The sequence below is a fragment of the Mustelus asterias genome, unplaced genomic scaffold (genome assembly GCF_964213995.1).
Source record: "Mustelus asterias unplaced genomic scaffold, sMusAst1.hap1.1 HAP1_SCAFFOLD_745, whole genome shotgun sequence".
Classification (NCBI taxonomy): domain Eukaryota; kingdom Metazoa; phylum Chordata; class Chondrichthyes; order Carcharhiniformes; family Triakidae; genus Mustelus; species Mustelus asterias.
The window spans coordinates 144,824-165,276 of record NW_027590694.1 but is presented as its reverse complement, the minus strand read 5'-3'; the positions used below and the strand labels follow the sequence as shown (position 1 = coordinate 165,276).

The window sequence follows — 20,453 nt, the reverse complement described above, 5'->3', positions numbered from 1 at the left end:
CATCTGATATATCCTGCTGTTTCTACTCTGACTCGCACGTGGCACTGGTACTAATCCTGAAATCACTACCTTTGAGGTCCTGATACACACTGATGTTTGTTGGCATCCTGATTTGCATATAACACAGCTGAGCAAAAGGATGTGGTTAATCACAAGCTGAAATTTCATGACGAGTCGGTGAATGAGAATTTAGGTGTGTGTGTGTGCGCGCACGTGTGTGTGTGTGTGTGTGAGAGTGTGTGTGTATGCGTGCGTGCATGTGTGCATGCGTGTGTGGGTGTGTGTGCACGTGGGGGGGGTGTGAGAGAGTGTGTGTGAGAATGTGAGTGTGTGAGAGAGTGTGTGTGTGCATGTGTGTGTGAGAGAGTGCGTGTGTGTACGTGCGTGCGCGTGTGTGTGCATGTGGGTGTGTGTGCATGTGGGTGTGTGTGCATGTGGGTGTGTGTGCATGTGGGTGTGTGTGCATGTGGGTGTGTGTGCATGTGGGTGTGTGTGTGTGTACACGTATTGGAACAAGTTCGAGGTACACAGTATTCTTTGTGTGCCTGTTAGAGAATGTATAAAGACGAGGCTCTCGTGTTCTATCCTTCACCGCTTGGCTATCTGAATTCCAGATGTGTAACTCCATCATCTCACACTAGAATGCTGACACTGCGTGTACATCAATAGGTGTGTATATGTGTTTATATACTATATAGTATGTATTGATAGACACATATTAATATAACAATGAGTTAGATATTCTTTTGGAGTGAAAGCGCTTGTTTAAATGTGCCCGAGTGGTTTGGCCTTTTATAAATGGTGTGGAGATGATTTTATTGTCTTGCTGGAAGCCTCTCACTATTAGATGAGAGTGGAGGGGATTGTAAAGCAGAATGCATCATGGGGGTGAGATGACATCATAAGCAGTGAGATGTGTTATGACCTTGAAGCAAGGTGTCAGGAAGGTGGCTGCATTCCTTCCCCCGCTGCCTTTGTATTTCCTGGTAGTGTGTGTTGTGGCAAACTGTAAAGGATGGCGAAGCTCCAACTGTGGAGTCACACAACTGGATCTATGGTATGTCACTGCAGTTTGCAATGTTGTGTGTCGGTGATTCCAGTGATTTCCAGTGGGCGGCACGGTGGCACAGTGGTTAGCGCTGCCGCCTCACAGCGCCAGGGACCCGGGTTCAATTCCCCGCGTCTGTGTGGAGTCTGCACATTCTCCCCGTGTCTGCGTGGGTTTCCTCCAGGTGCTTCGGTTTCCTCCCACAGTTAGGTGGATTGGCCATGATAAATTGCCCCTTCATGTCAGCGGGACGAGCTAGGGTAAATGCATGGGGTTATGGGGATAGGCCTGGGTGGGATTGTGGTCGGTGCAGACTTGATGGGCCGAATGGCCGCCTCCTGCTCTGTAGGATTCTATGATTAAGGCTGACAGTGCAGTACATTGCAGGGTTATTGTGTGGTTGCACAGAACACACATCTCCCTTCTCTCTTCCTCTCCCCTGCTCTTCTGCTGAATTTCCAGTTTCAGCCATGCTGCAGTGGAGAGTTAATATAAGGAGCTACAGAAACCGAGGGAGCTTACTGACTGCAGTTTGATGGGTGGAGGTCAGCCAGGTCTTTGGAGGAAGTGAAGAGATTTGTGTCCTTCGCCCTTGTGCTTCTATAAGCCTTTGTCGGCTCATTAGAACACAGTTGGTGCAGACTATCTAGTTTAGTGTGAATCACACAGATCAAATTGGGGTTGTTATTCTAGACATGTGCTGTGTCATCACCTCTTAGACTGGTACTGTTCCAGTGACTGAGGTTCCACAGTTAGCCACCATGCTCCAGGCTGAGGGAAGGGATAAATACGCCAGGCTTCCTGGATAGCAATCCACTGATTGCTATCCAGTGACCTCTGTTGGTCAATATGTGCTGACATTGGCTGAGAGGCTGGATTGAGGCTGTAACGCTCTCAGCAGTCACTAAGCCGACTGCTGGTAACTGTTGACTGAGCTTGACCTGGCTGCTCAGGTGAGATGACCCAAATCCAACTCTTAACTGTTTGGTCTTTTAATTGACTGGGGGGCCATTTTGGAGATGTGAACATTGTCCGCTGGTTACACACCAAGCTTTGTTAATTAAACAGAAAATAATCTTAACGAATATAGGCAGGAGAAATTTGAAGGTGGATGCAACGTAGAAGCAAAATAGATAGAAGAATCAAAGTTGTTTTATTATTTAAACATGAATATTACGGCACTTGACCCAGACAAAAGAAATTGTTGTTTGAGCCAACCTAGCTGGGTTGTACTCCAGTTTGCTAGGCCCACATCAAACATATTTTCACCTTCTGAAATGTGTTCACCACCCAGTCAGAGTTCAACAAAGAATGCTTTAAAAGGGATGTGCTTGAAGTACTAGAGGAGGGAATGGGCAGAGGCAGCAGACGCAATTCACCCTCCTCTTAGTCCATGTCTGTGTTCCTTGTCAAATGTTGAATTGCTAATATGTATTTAAAAAGATACAGATGTGTAAATTACATGAGAGGCAATTTCTTGAAGGAAGTTATTCACACTTCATAGCACACTGAACTATTTGGAAAGTTGAAATGTTCGAAGGGGATCTTACAGAGCACCTTAATTTTCTATCTGCTCTGCAGAATGTTTTCTGACAAGTTGGGTGTGACTTTTTAATCTTGCAGGTGCTATGTTGTAAATATTTTTAGTGCACTTCAAAATTTAAAAAAATGAAATAATATTCCCAGTGTAGAGCCATGCAATGCACATCAGGAATTGGAATTAGAGAGTGCAGAAGGAGGCCATTTGGCCCATCGGGTCTACACGGACAACAATCCCACCCAGGCCCTATTCCCATAACCCCATGTATTTACACTGCTAGTCCCCCTGACACTAAGGGGCAGTTTAGCACAGCCAATCAACCTAACCCGCACATCTTTGGACTGTGGGAGGCAACTGGAGTACCCGGAGGAAACCCACGCAGATACGGGGAGAACGTGCAGACTCCACCCAGACTATGACTCAAGCCGGGAATCGAACCCGAATCCCTGGTGCTGTGAGGCAGCAGTGCTAACCACTGTGCCACCCCTGCAACTAGGAGTGCTCATAAACAGGTCTGGAACAAATTTCCATCTGCCAAGTGTGAAGTGTTGTGGATGAGTCCATTTTTCTACTCAAATCCTCAGTCTGCTGTCATGGTGCAGAAAAGTGCCTGTTTCCAATGAGTTTTTGAATATTCATTCTTGGGATTTGGGCATTGCCGGCATTTTAATGGCTTTGAAACGGTGGTGGTAAACTACTTTCTTGAACTGCTACTTTCTATCTGGTGGCGGTACTCCTAAGGCGTTATTAGGTGAAATGTTCCTGAATTTTGACTCCACACTAATGAGGGAATGATCAATAAATATATGCTGAGGTCAGGGAGGTGAATGCCTGGGAGTGAAACTTGGAGGAGATGATATTCCCAGGCTCCTGCTGCTCTTGTCCTTTTAGAACCTCCACAGCACAATTCAATCAGAGTAATTAAAGCCTCTTTATACCCGGTTTTCAAATCAAACTAAAGGGTGAAGAACTCCCTGTTGAATTTTATTTAAGAAGCCTATGACCTACATATGTAATGTATCACACAAAAACAGAAAGTGCTGGAAAATCTCAGCAAGTCTGACAGCATCTGTGGAGAGAGAATAGCGCCAATGTTGAGTCTGGATGATCCTTCATCAGAGTGGCGAAGGATCATCCAGACTCGAAACGTCAGCTCTATTCTCTCCACAGATGCTGACAGATCTGTTGAGATTTTCCAGCATTTTCGAATTGTTTCAGATTCCAGCATCCGCAGCATTTTGCCTTTATTAGATAATGTTTGTTTGTAGTAACAATATCGAGTAGTTTTTTTTCTGATTTAAGTTGATGAGCAGCGGTCTGTGTCAGTTTGGAAGAAAGTTAATTGCATGTTACTATTATAGGCTGATGTAAATCTTTGATACGCTTGTCAGATTTTCACACTCACTATTTTATTTTGGTGACATGTTTTGGAACTTGTGCTTTTTTTTCAAAGGTAACTTTCAAACACGATTCATCAACTGTGGAAGTGCAAGATGACCACATCAAAGGTCCACTTAAGGTACGCACTCATGTTTTTTCCATTTTCCTTTGAACTTAATGATTGAGGAAGGTGCATCCTGAGAAGTATAATAGCTACAAATACAACTAACTGTGTAATGGAATATTTATTACCTTTGTACAGTGATGAGGTTGCTACAGTGAATGGGTTTTATTTAACTGCTGAAATATTGAGTTTTGTTGGGTTGGGGGCGGGGGGAGAAATGACAGCCGATCTGTCCAACAACTCGAACTGATAAATATCTCCAAGTGAAGCTTGTTGCATTACGAATGAAACTCGCTCATGAGTAAATATTCCATTTTGCAAATGATGTTTATCTTGCCTCAGTAAGTTTTAACAAACTTTTTTTTTAACCAGTCTGCAGCTGGCAGTTAGCAGAATGTAAAGATCTACTTCCCCTACCTTTAAACTACTTGCACAGTGATAAAAATTCTCAGGTAGCAAATTTTCCACAGCCTGCTGAGATAGAAAAAGATATGCGTCCTGTTCTAAAAAGGACAGGGCCACCTCCCACCAAGAGCTCTGCATGCCTCCAGTTCTAGCCTCTTGCATGCATCCTATTTCTATCACTCATCACTGGCAGATGTGACTTCAGTTGTCCAGGCCCTAAGCCCAGGAATGCTTTTCCTAAGTCTCTCCTCCTCTCCACTCCTCCTTTAAGACGATCCTTAAAATCTACCTCTTTACGCAGCTTTTGGTCATTTGTAATAATTATTACGCTCCTTGTGGCTGTGTCAAATAGCACAGTAGGAGACTATTTGGTCCATCGCAGCTGTGCTGGCTTTTAAAAGAGCTGTACAGTTAATTGTTACTTTCTGGCTCTTATCTATTTAGATTGTCCTTTGTTTTTTCTTGCTTGTATGTATCTTAATGAATTCCTTTTTGACAGCAACAAGTGAATCAGCCTGTGACACCCTTTCCGACAGTGCAGTCTGGATCATCATAAATTACTGGATCAAAGAAAAATCCTCCTGTTGCCTTGGGTTCTTTTGCCTTGCGCTTTGAATTTGTGTGGTATGGTTACCAAACCTTCAGCTGTTGGAAACGTTTCCCCTTATTTACTCTCATCAAAACCTTTCATGATTTTGACCACCTCTATTTGATCTCCCCTTGAACCTAGAGAACCTGGATCTGTTAATCTTTCAGTCTCTCCATGGGGAGCTGGTGGAGTACTGTTACTGTCACTGGACCAGTAATCCAAATACCCCAGCGTAATGCTCTGTGGACTGTGGTTCAAATTCCACAAGGCAGATGGTGAAATTTGCATTCAATAAAAAATCTGGAATTTGTAAATCTGAAGCCATTGTCGATTTGTCATCATGAAACCATTGTCACTTTACAGAGAGATTGTGGTGCTTTTGTACTCTATTGCTATATTATTGGGGTGGCCCAGTGGTTAACACTCCTGCTTCACAACGCTCTGGACCTGGATTCGATTCCCGGCTTGGGTCACTGAGTTTGTTGAGTTTGCACGTTCTCCCCATGTCTGTGTAACTTTCTTCCGGGTGCTCCAGTTTCCTCCTAAAATCCAAAGGTGTGCTGGTTAGGTGCATTGGCCGTGCTAAATTCTCCCTCAGTGTACCCGAACAGGAGCTGGAGCGTGGCAACTAAGGGATTTTCACAGTAACTTCATTGCAGTGTTAATGTAAGCCTATTGTGACTAATAAATAAACATGAAACTTTATTATTAAAGCCACAGATTCCAATTTTTTTTAACGGCCTTCTTAATTTCTCCTGCCAGCTTCAAAAATTTGTTTGCATTCACCCCCAGGTCTCTCAGTTCCAATTATCTCTCATCAATCTTTCTACCAAAGTGTATCACTTCACACCTCATTAGATTCCATCTGCTAAGTCTGTCGGTTTCGCCAGTCTGTCTGTCTGTCGGTTTCACCCGTCTGTCTGTCTGTCTGTCGGCTTCGCCTGTCTGTCGGCTTCGCCAGTCTGTCTGTCTGTCGGCTTCGCCAGTCTGTCTGTCTGTCGGCTTTGCCAGTCTGTCTGTCTGTCGGCTTCGCCAGTCTGTCTGTCTGTCGGCTTCGCCAGTCTGTCTGTCTGTCGGCTTCGCCAGTCTGTCTGTCTGTCGGCTTCGCCAGTCTGTCTGTCTGTCGGCTTCGCCAGTCTGTCTGTCTGTCGGCTTCGCCAGTCTGTCTGTCTGTCGGCTTCGCCAGTCTGTCTGTCTGTCGGCTTCGCCAGTCTGTCTGTCTGTCGGCTTCGCCAGTCTCGGCTTCGCCAGCCTGCCTGTCTGCCCGTTTCGCCAGACTGTCCGTTTTGCCAGCCTGCCTGTTTGCTGGTTAAATTTTGAAATTTTTGCTGTATACTCCAGCCCAAGTCCAGTTTGTCTGATAATGCTCATGTGAAGCACTTTGGGATGTATTTAAATATATAATGCAACTTGTTGTTGTCAGACATTGTTGATTTGCTTGCCCTGGTGGCAGTGACCTGTTCTGTGGCACGTGATTGTAAATGGTTCAAATGGTTCTTCACTCTTTAGGGTGCTGAATTTATTCAAACATTATTCAAAATCGGAGTAATTCTCAGTGGAAGGCAGTAACTGCAGTGTGATGGAAATAACAGGGAAATGATAACACTGGTGTATACAGTACAAATCAAACAAGATAATAATCTGTAACATGTCTGATTTTGCTGATTAAATTTGGCATGTGGCAGATGGGACTGTGTTTTTGGAATTTATGATTTCAGTTCTAGTTCTGTGACTGCTGCCATTCATACAGTAATTATCATTTCTCGAGCTTTGATTCATCCCTCCTCACAGCAGACAGTGTAACCCATCTCAGATTGGACTGGAGCGTTCCTGTCATCCTAACTTGCCGCAGTCATGTGTACAATATTTACAAGGATGGAACACAGCTTTGTACTCATTTAAATTTCTGAGAGTTTTTTTTTAGATTTTATGATTTGCAGTGTCCCTGACTCTGCGTGTGTGCGTGTTTCTACGTGTGTGTGCGTGTGGTTCTGTTTCTGTTCTCTTGTTTTCCTTCCATCCCTCTTCCCTGAAGGTGTTTGATCAGTCTTACTGATCTGTCAGTTAACCTGAGGTCTCGCATTTGAGTCCATTTTGTAGAGTCAAGACTGAGACTGAGTACTTACGGATTAACAGACCACACAGCCCATTGTACCTAACCCGTATACTAACCTCTCCCAATCCACAGGCCATTCCACCTAACCCGTATACTAACCTCTCCCAATCCACAGGCCATTCCACCTAACACGTAAAATAACCTCTCCCAATCCACACAGCCCATTCTACCTAACCCGTATACTAACCTCTCCCAATCCACAGGCCATTCCACCTAACACATAAAATAACCTCTCCCAGTCCACACAGGCCATTCCAGCCGACCCCTATACTGTCCCCTCCCAACACACAGCCCATTCCAGCCGATCCCTATACTGTCCCCTCCCAATCCACACAGGCCATTCCAGCCGATCCCTATACTGTCCCCCTCCCAATCCACACAGCCCATTCCAGCCGATCCCTATACTGTCCCCTCTCAATCCACACAGCCCATTCCAGCCGATCCCTCTACTGTCCCCTCCCAATCCACACAGGCCATTCCAGCCGATCCCTATACTGTCCCCCTCCCAATCCACACAGCCCATTCCAGCCGATCCCTATACTGTCCCCTCCCAATCCACACAGCCCATTCCAGCCGATCCCTATACTGTCCCCTCCCAATCCACACAGCCCATTCCAGCCAACCCCTATACTGTCCCCTCCCAATCCACACAGCCCATTCCGCCGATCCCTATACTGTCCCCCTCCCAATCCACACAGCCCATTCCAGCCGATCCCTATACTGTCCCCTCCCAATCCACACAGGCCATTCCAGCCGATCCCTACACTGTCCCCCTCCCAATCCACACAGCCCATTCCAGCCGATCCCTATACTGTCCCCTCCCAATCCACACAGCCCATTCCAGCCGATCCCTATACTGTCCCCCTCCCAATCCACACAGCCCATTCCGCCGATCCCTATACTGTCCCCCTCCCAATCCACACAGCCCATTCCTGCCGATCCCTATACTGCCCCCTCCCAATCCACAGCCCATTCTGGTCGACCCCTATACTGTCCCCTCCCAAACCATAGTAAGAACTCTCACAACACCAGGTTAAAGTCCAACAGGTTTATTTGGTAGCAAAAGCCACGAGCTTTCGGAGCGCTGCTCCTTCGTCAGGGAAGGTGTTCTCCCACTTACCTGACCCCTATACTTTCCCTCTCCCAACATTCCATTGGGTCTGGATTGGGAGTGGTAAGTGGGAGTTCTCCCACTTCCCTGACGAAGGAGCAGCGCTCTGAAAGCTCGTGTCTTTTGCTACCAAATAAACCTGTTGGACTTTAACCTGGTGTTGAGACGTCTTACTGTGTTTACCCCAGTCCAACGCCAGCAGCTCCACATCATGACATCCCAACACACAGCCCCTTCCAGCCGATCCCTATACTGTCCCCCTCCCAACACACAGCCCATTCCAGCCGATCCCTATACTGTCCCCCTCCCAATCCACATAGCCCATTCCAGCCGATCCCTATACTGTCCCCTCCCAATCCACACAGCCCATTCCAGCCGATCCCTATACTGTCCCCTCCCAACACACAGCCCATTCCAGCCGATCCCTATACTGTCCCCCTCCCAATCCACACAGCCCATTCCAGCCGATCCCTATACTGTCCCCCTCCCAATCCACACAGCCCATTCCAGCCGATCCCTATACTGTCCCCTCCCAACACACAGCCCATTCCAGCCGATCCCTACACTGTCCCCCTCCCAATCCACACAGCCCATTCCAGCCGATCCCTATACTGTCCCCTGCCAATCCACACAGCCCATTCCAGCCGATCCCTATACTGTCCCCTCCCAATCCACACAGCCCATTCCCGCCGATCCCTATACTGTCCCCCTCCCAATCCACACAGCCCATTCCCGCCGATCCCTATACTGTCCCCTCCCAATCCACACAGCCCATTCTAGCCGATCCCTATACTGTCCCCCTCCCAACACACAGCCCATTCCAGTCGATCCCTATACTGTCCCCCTCCCAATCCACACAGCCCATTCCAGCCGATCCCTATACTGTCCCCTCCCAATCCACACAGCCCATTCCAGCCGATCCCTATACTGTCCCCCTCCCAACACACAGCCCATTCCAGCCGATCCCTACACTGTCCCCTCCCAATCCACACAGCCCATTCCAGCCGATCCCTGTACTGTCCCCCTCCCAATCCACACAGCCCATTCCAGCCGATCCCTATACTGTCCCCTCCCAAACCACACAGCCCATTCCAGCCGATCCCTATACTGTCCCCCTCCCAACACACAGCCCATTCCAGCCGATCCCTATACTGTCCCCTCCCAACACACAGCCCATTCCAGCCGATCCCTATACTGTCCCCTCCCAATCCACACAGCCCATTCCAGCCGATCCCTCTACTGTCCCCTCCCAATCCACTCAGCCCATTCCAGCCGATCCCTATATTGTCCCCCTCCCAACACACAGCCCATTCCAGCCGATCTGATCCTGTGCTTGTTTCCTGACAGTGTTACTCAATCATCTATTGAGTGGTTCAACTTGATGATCCTTTTTTCCTTTCTCCACCCCAGTACCTTGCCGCCTGCCATGTCCCTATGATTGACTCTGAGTGTGATCAGGCAACTCCAAAGAGTGTAGCAGTCAAATCTGAGACCTTCCCAGTATATGTGGCTGAGCTACTTAGCAGGGTAAACATGTAGAGCCATTGTGCGAGTGCTGTAAAAACAGACGCATTAATTCTCTCTTGTACGTCCTTATTCAGAGGTTGTTAGTCAGTATTCCGGCAGGATCTGGTTTTTTGGACTCTATTAAGCACATTCCCTCCATGATTACACTGCCTGCTCATTGCTGTCCAGCTGATGTAATGTAACATAAATATCCTGCTTCCTCTTGGGTGCTTTCCTCTTGGTTTGAGCCATTAAATATTCTTCACAATACAGTCAGTTTGCAGAACTAAATATAATTGAATCGTTCTATACTTGCTGCTTCCTCTGTGCAGATAATGTGAACAGGATTGATTTTCAGCCCACATACACATAAACTGAGCTGCCCCTTTATTCAGGATGTTGCCTGATCACTGTACCAACACTGCCAAAGCTGGTACGAAAGCTAACTACTGCAAATCTGAAACAAGAACAAAAACTGACGCAGAGCTCAGCAGGTCAGTGTTGAGAGGAACAGAGTTGACATTTCAGGTCAATGACCTTCCATCAGAGTTCTTGGGTTCTGACGAAGGGACATCAACCTGAAACGATAACTCTGATTCCCTCCACAGATGCTGCCTGGCATGAGTCTTTCCAGTGTTTATGGTTTGCCAAAAACCTGGGGGGCACAGTGGTTAGCACTGCTGCCTCACAGCTCCAGGGACCCAGGTTCGATTCCCGGCTTGGGTCACTGTCTGTGCGGAGGCTGCACATTCTTCCCGTGTCTGTGTGGGTTTCCTCCGGGTGCTCCGGTTTCCTTCCACTGTCTGAAAGACGTGCTGGTTAGGTGGATTGCCTGTACTAAACTGCCCCTTAGTGTCCCGGGATGCAGTGTAGGGATCCTTTGAAACTGGGCTTGTCCACGTTTGCACTTTCACGAAGCTCATCAGGCTGTGATCAGGATGGGAAACCCTACAGTTTTCCAACTCTTCTGCTGCTTTTTCCTTTGATGTGGAGATGCCGGCGTTGGACTGGGGTAAACACCATAAGAGGTCTCACAACACCAGGTTAAAGTCCAACAGGTTTATTTGGTAGCAAAAGACACGAGCTTTCAGAGCGCTGCTCCTTCGTCAGGGAAGTGGGAGAACTCCCACTTACCACTCCCAATCCAGACCCAATGGAATGTTGGGAGAGGGAAAGTATAGGGGTCAGGTAAGTGGGAGAACACCTTCCCTGACGAAGGAGCAGCGCTCCGAAAGCTCGTGGCTTTTGCTACCAAATAAACCTGTTGGACTTTAACCTGGTGTTGTGAGAGTTCTTACTATGGAGCAGCGCTCCGAAAGCTCGTGGCTTTTGCTACCAAATAAACCTGTTGGACTTTAACCTGGTGTTGTGAGAGTTCTTACTATGGTTTGGGAGGGGACAGTATAGGGGTCGACCAGAATGGGCTGTGGATTGGGAGGGGGCAGTATAGGGATCGGCAGGAATGGGCTGTGTGGTTTGGGAGGGGGACAGTATAGATATGGGGATGGCCAGTATAGCCTTGGAATAACAAGACAAATAACAAAGGCTGGGGTGACGGATTCAGCAAAAGATACTGCACCACCGTCAGCTCAGTTTCTGTGCTTGCCTCTCAGCATCCCATTTGGAATAACGCTGCTCGAAAGCAAAGGGTTGCTCACTTTTGGGTTAGAAAATGGTATGTATGAATTACAGGTCTTGGTGTCAAAGTGTTCTTTCTAAGCATGACCTTTACAGGTAATCAAGTACCTTTAAGTCTGTACCTTTAAGACTTGATTACCTGTAAAGACTCGCATTCCAACCATTATTTTGTAAATTGAGTTTGTGTTTTTATATGCCCTGTTTATGAACAGAACTCCCACTCACCTGACAAAGGGGCAGTGCTCCGAAAGCTCGTGGCTTTTGCGACCAAATAAACCTGTTGGACTTTAACCTGGTGTTGTGAGACTTCTTACTGCTTTTTCCATTGCCTTTCCTTTTTCCTCTTGCCCCACCTCAAAAACAAAATCAGGGTTGCTGATGCCACTTTTCTCCCACCAGCACCTTTCCTGAGAATAGCTAACCATGCACAGACCTGGAATTGAACCCATCACCATCCTGCTCTGTGTTTCAGTACTGGACCATATGGTACATTTGCTCATCGAATCATCTAAAGTTATACTGTCTCTTTTTGGCATTGCAATGAGCCATCTTGGAGTTGAAAAGTTCAACCATGATCTTATGGAATGCCTGCGCAAGCACGAGGAGCTGTATGACCTAATCCTGCTCTGAAGTTTTATGTTCTGTTTTTCCCTTAGCCATAATGCACACAGCTTGTGGTGACTGTCAAATTGCTGGGCATCCGACAGAGTAGAATGACTTCACCAGGAGTTCCACAAACAAACCTCTATTTTCAAGTTTTTAAAGGGTGACAGCTTCAGATCAGAATGGGGCTGTTCTGATGAGCGATGATTAAGCCATGGCCAGCATAACTGAAATATGCAGATCCTTTGGTCTCATTAGTCTCTTGTTATCCAATCTCTACAAGTCAACCAAGTTAATTGGAGACATAACACTCTAAACATCAGAACAGCCTTGGTCTGAACATGGGAAAGATAACTGAATTCCATAAGTATGGTCAGACTGACTGCTCTTGACTGAGGCAGCATTTGACTGACGATGGCATCAAGTCACAACATTCAGGCTTGGGCTGATAAGTGACAAAAACATTTACTCTGGACAAGTGCCAAGCAATGACCATCTCCAACAAGAGAGAATCTAACCATCTCCCCTTGGCATTCAGTGGCTCTACCATCACTGAACCCCCCACGATCAACAACCTGAGGGTTACCATTGACCAGAAACTGAAGTGCACCAGCCATATAAACACTGTGCTTACAGGGGCAGATCAGAGACTGGGAATTCTGCAGAGAGCAATTTACCTCCTCACTCCTCAAAGTCTGTCCACCATCTACGAGGTACCAGTTTGATGGAATAATCTTGACTTGCCTAGATGAGTGCAGCTCAAAAAACACTCGAAGCTCAACGCTGTCCAGGACCAAGCAGCCCAGTGGATCGACACCGCACCCACCACCTTCATCATTCAGTCCTACCTCCATTTGGGTACAGTGGCAGCATTATGAACCATCTTGTACCATCTACAAGATGCAATGCAGCAACTTATCAAAGCTCCTTCGACAGCTCCTTCCAAGCCCGTGAACTGTCTCTCTTGCTGACTTGTAACTCCCTCTCGTCCCCCCTCCTCTCGCCCCCCCCTCGCTCCTCGCTCCCCCTTCCCTCCCTCTCGCCCCCCCCGCTCCCTCTCGCCCCCCCCGCTCCCTCTCGCCCCCCCCCGCTCCTTCTCGCCCCCCCCTCGCTCCCTCTCACCCCCTCCCTCGCTCCCTCTTGCCCCCCCTCGCTCCCTCTCGCCCCCCCCTCGCTTCCTCTCGCCCCCCCCTCGCTTCCTCTCGCCCCCTCCCTTGCTCCCTCTCGCCCCCCCCTCGCTCCCTCTCGCCCCCCCCTCACTCCCTCTCGCCCCCCTCTCGCTCCCTCTCGCCCGCCCCTCGCTCCCTCTCGCCCTCCCTCTTGCCCCCCCTCACCCCCTCTCGCCTCCCCTTGCTCCCTCTCGCCCCCCCCTCGCTCCCTCTCGCCCCCCTCGCTCCCTCTCACCCCTCCTTTGCTCCCTCTCGCCCCCCTCGCTCCCTCTCACCCCTCCTTTGCTCCCTCTCGCCCCCCCTCGCTCCCTCTCGCCCCCCTCACTCCCTCTCACCCCTCCTTTGCTCCCTCTCGCTCTCTCTCGCCCCCCTTGCTCCCTCTCACCCCTCCTTTGCTCCCTCTCGCCCGCCCCCCCCCCCCCCTCGCTCCCTCTCGCCTCTCCCCTCGCCCCCCCCCCCCCCCCCCCCCCCCCCCCCCCCCCAGGTCTCGGCCCCCCTCCCCCTCGCTCAGTCTCGGCCCCCCCCCCTCGCTCTGTCTCGGGGGCGCCCCCTCCTCACTCGGTCTTGGCCCCCTCCCCCCCCCCCCTCGCTCGGTCTCGGCCCCCCCCCCGCTCGGTCTCAGGGCCCCCCCCCCCCCTCGCTCGGTTTCAGCCTCCCTCTTGCGCTCCCCCTTGCCCTCAGTCTCTCGGGAAGGCAGATTTTGAAATCTCTCTGCGGGCCTGATTTTAAACAAAGTGGAATTGGCCGGAAATGGCTCCCAGGTCAGAGACTCTCCAACCCTCAGAGTGCAGAGGAGGTTTACCAGGATGTTGCCTGGTATGGAGGGGAGATCCTATGAGGAGAGGCTGAGGGATTTGGGATTGTTTTCGCTGGAAAGGCGGCGGCTAAGAGGGGATCTTATTGAAACATATAAGATGATTAGAGGTTTAGATAGGGTGGATAGTGATAGCCTTTTTCCTCTGATGGAGAAATCCAGCACGAGGGGGCATGGCTTTAAATTGAGGGGGGGTAGTTATAGAACCGATGTCAGGGGTAGGTTCTTTACCCAGAGGGTGGTGAGGGATTGGAATGCCCTGCCAGCATCAGTAGTAAATGCGCCTAGTTTGGGGGCGTTTAAGAGATCCGTAGATAGGTTCATGGACGAAAAGAAATTGGTTTAGGTTGGAGGGTCACAGTTTTTTTTTTTTTAACTGGTCGGTGCAACATCGTGGGCCGAAGGGCCTGTTCTGCGCTGTAATGTTCTATGTTCTATGTTCTATGTTCTAACACATGGACTTCGGTAGTTAAACCAGTCTGTGCACCAATTGGTCTTTGTGATCAAATGAGGACAAATGTTAGGTTACCTGATCTATATAAGGTTTTCCACATCCTTAGATTTCAGTTCCACTTCCACAAACATTTCTTAAAGTTGCGAGCACTTCTGTTTGTACATGTGCTTTAGTTCCTTGCAAGAGCTCTGTCATGCTTAGAAAGAACACTTTGACACCAAGACCTGTAATTCATACATACCATTTTCTAACCCAAAAGTGAGCAACCCTTTGCTTTCGAGCAGCGTTATTCCAAATGGGATGCTGAGAGGCAAGCACAGAAACTGAGCTGACGGTGGTGCAGTATCTTTTGCTGAATCCGTCACCCCAGCCTTTGTTATTTGTCTTGTTATTCCAAGGCTATACTGGCCATCCCCATATCTTCTACACTTTGCAAGCTTGACCCAAGACTGTGCTGCCTGTATTCTAACCCACACCGAGCTTGTTCACCCATCATCACTGACCTACATGGCACCTGGTCCAATTTAAAATCTTCATCCTTGTGTTCACAATTTTTTTTATTCATTCATGGGACATGGACGTCGCTGGCTGGGCCAGCATTTATTGCCCATCCCCAGTTTGCTCTTGGAAGGCAATTGAGAGTCAACCACATTGTTGTGGCTCTGGAGTCACATGTAGGTCAGACCAGGTCAGGATGGCAGATTTCCTTCCCTAAAGCATTTTAGTGAACCTGATGGGTTTTTCCCATCGACAATGGTTTCATGGTCATCAGTCGTTGCTTAATTCCAGATTTTTTTTTATTGAATTCAAATTCCACCATCTGCTGTGGTGGGATTCGAATCCGGGTCCTCAGAACATTAGCTGAGTTTCTGGATTAATAGTCTAGCGATAATACCACTAGGCCATTACCTCCACTCTGTTGTCTCCACCTTTCCCAAACTTTGCAAGCTCCTTCATCCCTACTACCCTGTGAGATATTCTGGCTTCTTTTGCATCCCTGCTTTGCTTCACTCTTTCATTGGTGCCCACTCCTTCAGCTGTCCATTTCCCAAGCATTGAAATTATCTCTGTCTCTATCTTCTCCTTTCAGATGCTCCTTAAAACCAACCTCTTTTGTCAAAATTTTAGAACCAATGTTTCGTTCCTTGGCTCCATGTGTAATATTGGTTGATACTGCTCCTGTGACATGCTGTGAGCAGGTTTGCAAACATAGAAAATGGACAGGAAAAAAACAGCTGGTTCTGGTCAATAATCGTCATGTCTGGACTATAAGTAGACATTGCTTCTCCTACCCCTAACCCCAGTCATGTCATCTCCTGGGAGAAGCAAAACAAACCCCAGAAAAACAAAGGACCAATAAGGTGCTCTGAAAAATTCCTCTGCGACCTCCTCAAGCAGTTAGAAGCAGTCCAGGAGATTGCGATGACTAATTGTACCCTATAAAGGCTCTTGACTCCCATAGGATATGATCGCTGCCCAGCCGGGAACTAGTCTGGCTCCTCCTTGCAAGTGTACAGACAGTCAGCAAATAGATTCTCGTTAAGATCTCGGAAAAGAGAGTACTAAGTTTAAGGTTTATTTATTAGTGTCACAAGTAGGCTTATATTCACACCGCAAGAAGCTACTGTGAAAATCCCTGAGTCTCCGCAGTCCGGCACCTGTTCGGGTACACTGAGGGATAATTTAGTACGGCCAATGCACCTAACCAGTACATCTTTCGGACTGTGGGAGGAAACTGGAACAACCGGAGGAAACCCACGCAGATACGGGGAGAACGTGCAGACCCAAGTCGCGAATCGCACTTGGGTCCCTGGCGCTGTGAGGCAGCAGTGCTAACCACTGTGCCACCGTGCTGTGTTAAAGATGTTATGTAAGTACAAGTTATTGTGGCTGACCTTGGCAGGCATCCCATTGTGTGAGGTACAGGAAATCTAATCGGGCACTAAGCCACCCACCCATGTACGTACCCCAGCATTTAATTCCGAATGGATCGCTTTTGTATCAGCGTTGGTTACGCCCCGGGAGACCAGATATAATCCTATCCTATCCCTTTCAATTTCTCTCCCAACAGCTCCCTAACCCTCCAATCTTCTCAGGTTAAGTTAATTCAACTGTTTATGTTGGAAGATTGTGAATGAACCCAGCTGATGGATGCGATTTGTTCCCTTTTGCATGTTGTTGATTGGCTGTGACTTCCTCTGCAGGTAGGAGCTGTTGTCGAAGTGAAGAACCCTGATGGGACGTGCCAAATGGCTGTCATCAATAAGCTAACAGATGCAAGCTGGTACACTGTAGGTAAGAAAAGAATAATTCTAAACTGCATCCCTGCTGTGTCAAAATGCAAAGAGATATTTTATGCAAATATTCCAGGTCTAATGTCACAGTAAGAAGTCTCACAACACCAGGTTAAAGTCCAACAGGTTTATTTGGAATCATAAGACCATAAGACATAGGAGCGGAAGTAAGGCCATTCGGCCCATCGAGTCCACTCCACCATTCAATCATGGTTGATTTCAACTCCATTTACCCGCTCTCTCCCCATAGCCCTTAATTCCTCGAATAAGACCGTGATAATAAGATAACTCGCATTCCAACCATTATCTTGCAGTTGAGTCTGTGTCTATATACGCCCTGTTTGTGAATCCAACTCTCCACTCACCTGATGAAGGATCAGCGCTCCGAAAGCTCGTGATTCCAAATAAACCTGTTGGACTTTAACCTGTGTTGTGAGACTTCTTACTGTGCCCACCCCAGTCCAACACTGGCATCTGACATGCAGTATTGGATGAATGGAAATTTTCTTCTATTTGGAGACTAAAAGCATTGCTTTCAGTTTCCAAGTCAGGCTTTGTCCCTTAGCTACTGACTGCCTTTCACCTAGTTACTGCCTGAGTTTAAACCGCTGATCACTAATAACGTCTATTTCCATCTCTGCAACTTTGCCCCTGCCTCCATCCGGCTCTGCTGAGACCCTCCTTCGTGTCTTTGTTACCCCCTAGACTTGACTATTTCTAGCTGGTCTCCCACGTACTACCCTCGTCAACAGGAACTAGGAAGAAAGATCCAATTGATCTGTGGGAGCCTGATTTCATAGAACATAGAATCTACAGCACGGAGACAGACCCTTTGGTCCATGCTAACCAAAATGCCCATCTAAGTGAACCCCATTTGCCTGCATTTGACCCGTATCCCTCTAAATCTTTCCTATCCATGTATCTGTCCAAATGCCTTTTAAATGTTGTCAATATAGAAGGATGATAATGAAGTGCTCTCCCTCTCTGGGACACTCTTTACTGTAGAAAGAGCAATAGCCCGTACACACTGGCTTAGGCTTGCATCCCTCCATTTTAAAGAGTTTTAAACTGCAATCCTCTTACTTTAGTCATTGGGCAGAGGGGGTAGTTAAGAATATAAAACCTGTTGTCTGCTAGCTGAGATGTTTAGACAAGGGCCCTATCTTCCCCCTCAAACAGAAATAAAACGGCACAATTTCAGAGAATCAGGGTATCCTCCCCACTGTCTGGGTTCAAGATTTATTCTCCAACAACATCACAAAGAGCAGATTTCTCATCGTTATCACATTGCTGTTTGTGGCAGCTTGCTTTGTGGAAATTTACAGCTGCATTTCCTACATTACAACAGTGATTACAGTGCAAAAGTATTTTATTGGATGTAAAGTGCTGTTTGGCACATCCTGGGTGTTGTGAAAGATGCAATAAAAGTGCAAGTATTCATACTATTAAACATGGAGACATAGGAGTCTTTTAGAATTACAATTCAACTTGCCTGCCATAGATTGTAATAATTCTGAACTGGGTAGACAAAGGGGAAGCAATTGATGTGACTTATTAGGATTTCCAAAAGGTATTTGATGAGGTGCTCCGTAAAAGGTTACAAGCTAAGAGTTCATGGTGTTGGGGACGTAATACATTAGCGAGGATAGCGTACTAGCTAACTAACAGGATAAATGGGTCATTTCTGGTTTGGATGCTACACGGGTCAGTACTGGGGCCACAACTATTTACAATCTATATTAATGACTTGGATAAAGGGACCAAGTGTATTGCTGCCAAATTTGTTGATGATATCAAGGTAGCTGTGAAAACAAGTTGTGAGGGCAACACAAGAATCTGCTACTTGATATAGATATTGCTGAAAAAGACATTTTGCCAAAGTTTTTTGTCTTGCAATTGTCAGGACAATTGAAAGAATAATAATGTTGGGGGAAACAACATATTTATACTGTCGGAGAAGAGGTGTTGATTGATTGGCAAGTAGGCTCTGATGAGAAGAGACGTTGCCATGGAGAATGCATCAGTTGATGGTGACTGGCAGTTAATGACCAAGCATTGTCTGAACTTTAAACCATGCTGTTTGACTCTGGTCCAGACATTGTCCTGTGGAGTGACCAGTGAGTGACTATAACTATTTTGTTTAGCTGAAACAGGCACAATGTGTGTGCGAGTTCTTTCTGTCTGCAAAGAACAGGGCCCTGTGTATTAATATATGTAGCTTCCAGTACATGTAAAAGTGCCACATTGCAAATGTGGCAAATCAGAGTAATTTTTAGCACACTGAAGATTATTTAACAAATGTTTCCCAGTCGCAGAATCGCATTTAATGTTGGACACTGTGCTTTGGGTTGTGCAAGCATCGGCTGATTGGGTACAATCTGTACTTTGCCAGTTACAAACAGCAGAAGCGACATGCAGTTTGAAATACAATATGCCAGTCTTTGGGACATACAGCTTACACACCTGATAGATCTATACATACACTCACATATCAGAGACCCATATCAAATGGGGCTCAATCCAGGAATTCCCATCCCCATTTCCATCAATATGAGAGGTGATGGAGCAAACATATGTACAGAACTGGGCCAGTGTCCCATTGAATAGAGGTGTGCACTCTGGCATCTGCCTGCCTGCATTCCTAACTTCGAACTGCTTCGAAAGGTGGCCGCACAGATTCCATCTTCCAATTTAATTGCTAGAAGACTAGGATGGGAGGGCACTTTTGGGCAGAAGGCAGGACCATGAAATGGCTCAACGCACAATTCCCACCTTGAAGCTGAAAATCCAGTCATTTTGTATTTTGAATTATCAGTTGATTAACACTCACCAAAATTGCATTGAACAAAGAAATTACCTTCATTTCACAGCCACAGGAGCAGAAACCAAACATTTGGCAGTCATGGTAAAAGTAATTGGATACTTTTGAATCCTGTACTACTCAAATATTGATTTAAAACATTGCGTTATTTCACAGTAGAGGAGCTGTTCTGTACCTCAGAGGAAAAGACGTGATGATTGAACCTGTCAGATCATTGTATTCAATTGACTACAGTTCATACAGCTGTCAAACAGGCATGTGATTTGATGATTCCAGTAAAAGCTGCAATTCTTGCTCCATTTTCTGACTATTGATTTAATGCGAGTTTGGTTTAAAAAGAATCTAGTATTGAAGTTACTGCTTTGTAACTGGGCTGTTACAGTCTGGCCAAGCTGACTTTCCATTTCCAGGTAGTATAATTTTAATAGTTACATACGAGCAAGGAGCAGGAGTAGGTCATTTGGCCTCTCGACTCTGATCCACCACTTATCAAGATCATGGCTGATCTCGTAGCAATCTCGCATCAGATTCCCGCCTACCCTGATAACCTATCACCGTCTTGCCGACCACGAATCTATCCACCTCTGCCTTAAAAATATTCAAAGCCTCTGCTTCCACCACTGTTTCAGGAAGAGAGTTCTCAAGACTCTCAGCGCTGAGTGAAAAAAATCACCCCATCTCTGTTTTAAATGGGCAACCCTTTATTTTGAAACAGTGACCAGAGTTCTCGATGCTCCCACAAGAGGAAGCATCCTCTCCACATCCACTCCGTCAAGTTCCCTCACGATCTTATTTGTTTCAATCAAGTTGCCTCTTACTGTTTTAAACTCCAGTGGATACA

General features: G+C 47.2%; 1 protein-coding gene across 6 annotated transcripts in view; it reads left to right on the top strand.

Annotated features, from left to right (window-relative positions):
- Window positions 1–20,453, top strand: part of arid4b (AT-rich interaction domain 4B) — a 166,339-nt gene that overhangs the window by 39,930 nt on the left and 105,956 nt on the right. For all 6 annotated transcript variants that reach the window (XM_078205420.1, XM_078205422.1, XM_078205419.1 and 3 more), the window contains exons 3-4: window positions 4,042–4,107; window positions 16,702–16,792. In XM_078205420.1, coding sequence (XP_078061546.1) covers window positions 4,042–4,107; window positions 16,702–16,792 — 157 coding nt within the window. The remainder of the gene's footprint in view (window positions 1–4,041; window positions 4,108–16,701; window positions 16,793–20,453) is intronic.